The 3,790-nt window shown below is 43.1% G+C and overlaps 1 protein-coding gene and 1 pseudogene across 1 annotated transcript; both read left to right on the top strand.

Annotated features, from left to right (window-relative positions):
- The first annotated feature begins 793 nt into the window (after positions 1-793).
- On the top strand, positions 794-1,541 carry LOC126511300 (T-complex protein 1 subunit eta-like). The gene has a single exon (XM_050158358.1). The coding sequence runs from the start codon at positions 1,119-1,121 to the stop codon at positions 1,467-1,469; it is 351 nt and encodes a 116-aa protein (XP_050014315.1). The 5' UTR covers positions 794-1,118; the 3' UTR covers positions 1,470-1,541.
- Positions 1,542-1,669: 128 nt separating this feature from the next.
- LOC126511292 (60S ribosomal protein L37a-like) lies at positions 1,670-3,568 on the top strand (annotated as a pseudogene).
- Positions 3,569-3,790: the final 222 nt, after the last annotated feature.

Raw genomic sequence — 3,790 nt, 5'->3', positions numbered from 1 at the left:
ACTGAAAACCTACAGGCCCATAACATTATAAAGCACACTGATGAAGGGCCTCCTACAAAATTTTGGTTATTAGAGATTCATGCAAGGCTTTGTTTTAGATTTAGGGCTTTCTACAATATTAAATATGTATCAGCTTAGATAAATAAAATCAATAACCATAATTTTTATGAGAAACTGCTTAGAGAATACATGCTTATTATTTTCCTCTGGCTGTTCTTATTAATTACAATGTTTTTGTTGAACCTCAACAGGTGGTGCTTATAATATGCTGTCACACCCAGGGGAGGCACAGTAAACTCCTTCTTGAAGAAGTAGACTGGCCTTGGCAAGATGGTGACCCTGAAGGAAACCTATCAACCCAATATAAACAGGAGGCGACAACTTGCTGCACAGACTGGTTTCAAGGAGATAGACTGTTCCCGATTCCAAGTTCACAGTTCCCAAATCCGCTGCTAACTTGCAACTTCAAGTCACTGTAAAATAGGGAGCTAACCACACTCACTCTGCTGGGATGGTAAGCATGATCAAGCCAGGTGTGGTCAACATCCGGCAGATACTCAGTTTGCCGTGGGCTCCTTTTCCTTGCTTGGACTTCACCGCCTGCCATGTGTACTCAGCTCTGCAGAGAACACAAAGACCAGTTCCTGCCAACTGTCAGACATTGTCAAACATTGGGCAAAATCTTTATTTACTTTGTTACTTAAGCAACTTGGTGCCGTAGATTTCTTAATCCTTTCTTCAAAGAAGGGAACTGAGACTTAGGTGGTTTTTGTGTAGTTTCACAAACCAAGAAAGTACAGGGTAGAGCCCTAGAAGAGTCTCAGCTGGTGGCTGGTGTTGCATTCAAGAAGACTTTCTCTTATGCTGGGTTTGAAATGCAGCCCAAAAAGTATAAGAACCCCAAGATTGCCCTCTTAAATGTTGAGCTCGAGTTGAAAGCAGAGTAAGATAATGCTGAAATCAGAGTTCACACAGTGGAGGATTACCAGGCAATTGTTGATGCTGAGTGGAACATTCTCTATGACAAGTTAGAGAAGATCCATCAGTCTGGAGCCAAAGTCATCTTGTCCAAACTCCCCATTGGGGATGTGGCCACCCAGTACTTTGCTGATAGGGACATGTTCTGTGCTGGCCGCGTGCCTGAGGAGGATCTGAAGAGAACAATGATGGCCTGTGGAGGCTCAATCCAGACCAGTGTGAATGCTTTGGTGCCAGATGTGCTGGGCCACTGCCAGGTGTTTGAAGAGACCCAAATTGGAGGCGAGAGATATAATTTCTTCACTGGCTGCCCTAAGGCCAAGACATGTACCATCATCCTCCGTGGTGGCGCTGAGCAGTTTATGGAAGAGACAGAATGGTCCCTGCATGATGCTATCATGATCGTGAGGAGGGCCATCAAGAATGACTCTGTGGTGGCTGGTGGTGGAGCCATCGAAATGGAGCTCTCCAAATATCTGCGGGATTACTAGAGGACCAATCCAGGGAAACAGCAGCTGTTGATTGGGGCATATGCCAAGGCTCTGGAAATTATTCCACAACAGCTATGTGACAACGCTGGCTTTGAAAAAATAAGGAAAAGGTGCTGTTTTCAACCAAGCTCTTGTAACAGACTAACCCGGAAAACTCATAAACGTGATAAGTTCATTTCCCTGTTTGGGAGTCTGAGAGCATGGCTCTGGCCTTTTGGATGTCTGGTGACAGCCTGGCTCATGGTGGTCGTCCTACTGTGTCTCTGCACAGTAGAGAGGATGAGGAACTGTGTGGGGTCTCTTTAATAAGGGGTCAATCTACTGACAAGACCTCCACTCTCAAGCACTGCGTGCCTCCCGGAGGCGCAGTTCTAAGAACCATCAGGTTGAAAGTTAAGTTTCAACCTATGATTGGAGCGGAGAGGCACAAGCATTCTCTCTATTGTCTATTTATATTTAAATGTCTCCATAACTATGTATTTACCTAACACATATAAGCCAAATAAATTCTATTGAAATATTTATGAGCTCCAGTGTTGGTCAGAGTATGACTCCCATAAAATTAATAACTATAAAAACATGGAATTTGTATGCTTTTTAACCCAAGAGCTATATCTGATCCCCTACATCTATTGGGAAAAATACGACAGGATGAAAGTCCCATGATAGGGAGCTGGAAAGACAACTCAGTAGTTGAGAGAGTTGAGCTCTTGCAGATGACCTAGGGTCAGTTCCCAGTACCCATTGGGAGGCTCACAACCACCTAAAACTCCAGCTCCAGGAAATCAAATGCCCCTGTTCTAGCCTCTGTGGGCACCTATAGGCACATGGTACACACCCATACACTCCAGGTATACAAACATAAAATAAAATAAATCTAAACAAAATGTTTACTATATCATGAGATTCATTACAATGAATTATAGCATCTTTTGATTATGACACAAAAGCCTTTCAGCATGGAACTAAACAGACCATGTAATGCAGATAATAAGATGCAGTCGAACCTTTAAAAGAAATATATAGCTGTACAAGAAAGCATTATCCAAGATATATATCTCCTGTGCAATTGTAATCTTACATTGAACAGAAAATATCTCTATAGGTAGGCAGTTTCTAAGAGGAAAGGGGGTTTATCTGTCAGATGAAAAGGAGAATTGCTTAGGACAATGTGAAAAGACGAGAAAATTTACCAGGGTAGAATGACGGTTGACTAGGCAACCACGGTGGAAATACCCACAGTTGTGGCTTCAGACCCCTACCTGTGGAATGACCCCCTGGAACTACCCAAGATCTCCACCAACTGTCCCCAGACTGCAGCCAAGGGGAAACTTCTCTTATGAGACTCTGACTTAGGTCTCGGACTCTGGTTCACTGAGCCTGATAAATTCCAGATGCCCACTGAACTGGGAAGAGCTGAAGTGCCATGTCCACTTTAGTGCCTAGATACTTTGTTTTACTTTCTTTCTTACAAGGTTTTTCAGAGAATTGAACTTTGATCATTTTATGCAGCTCTTTAGTCCTGGCATGAAGAAACTAAGAATCAGAAATTGTTTCAAACTTACTTGCCAATGCAAATTTTTTTTTCACTTTTTGTTGTAATTGTTGTTTTTTTATTTGGGTCTTTCTTTCTTTCTTTCTTTCTTTCTTTCTTTCTTTCTTTCTTTCTTTCTGAGACAAGTTTCTCTTTGTAGCCTTGGTTGTCCTTGAACTCTCAGAGATCAGCTTGCCTCTGCCTTTTAAATGCTGGGATTAAAGGTGTGTGTGTGTGTGTGTGTGTGTGTGTGCCACCACCTTTTAAAGGCTTGGCTTAGGTTCCTGCGACGTGGCACACCAAGAAGGTCGGGATTGTCGGGAAATAAGGGACCCGCTATGGTGCCTCCCTCCAGAAAATGGTGAAGAAAATTGAAATCAGCCAGCACGCCAAGTACACGTGCTCCTTCTGTGGCAAGACCAAGATGAAGAGACAACCTGTCGGCATCTGGCACTGTGGTTCCTACATGAAAACAGTGGCTGGCATGGCCTGGACCTACAACACGACTTCTGTAGTCACAGTGAAGTCTGCCATCAGAAGACTGAAGGAACTGAAAGACCAGTAAAAGTGCTACCATTTGATACCCTTCTCAATAGGGCACAGCCAACTAAATAAATGGGTTAATTTACATGACAAAAAAACTATTTTAAATTAATGAATGTGATATACCTGTCTGTAGGCATGCTCTTGTGCACACATGGAGGCCACGTGTCTATCACACTCCACCTACTCTTCTGAACCAAAGCAAATTTCATTGGCTGTAAGTCCCAGGGATTCCCCTGTGTCA

The sequence above is a fragment of the Alexandromys fortis genome, unplaced genomic scaffold, assembly GCF_014885135.2.
Source record: "Alexandromys fortis isolate MF-2015 unplaced genomic scaffold, M_Fortis_MF-2015_v1.1 scaffold_97, whole genome shotgun sequence".
NCBI classification, from domain to species: Eukaryota; Metazoa; Chordata; class Mammalia; order Rodentia; family Cricetidae; genus Alexandromys; species Alexandromys fortis.
Note: the sequence above shows the minus strand (reverse complement) of the source record. Positions and strands in the feature narration are given on the sequence as shown.

What these genes read in the sequence shown, in the direction of transcription:
- LOC126511300 (XM_050158358.1), top strand. Translation starts at nt 1,119, where the DNA reads ATGTTCTGTGCTGGCCGCGTGCCTGAGGAGGATCTGAAGAGAACAATG.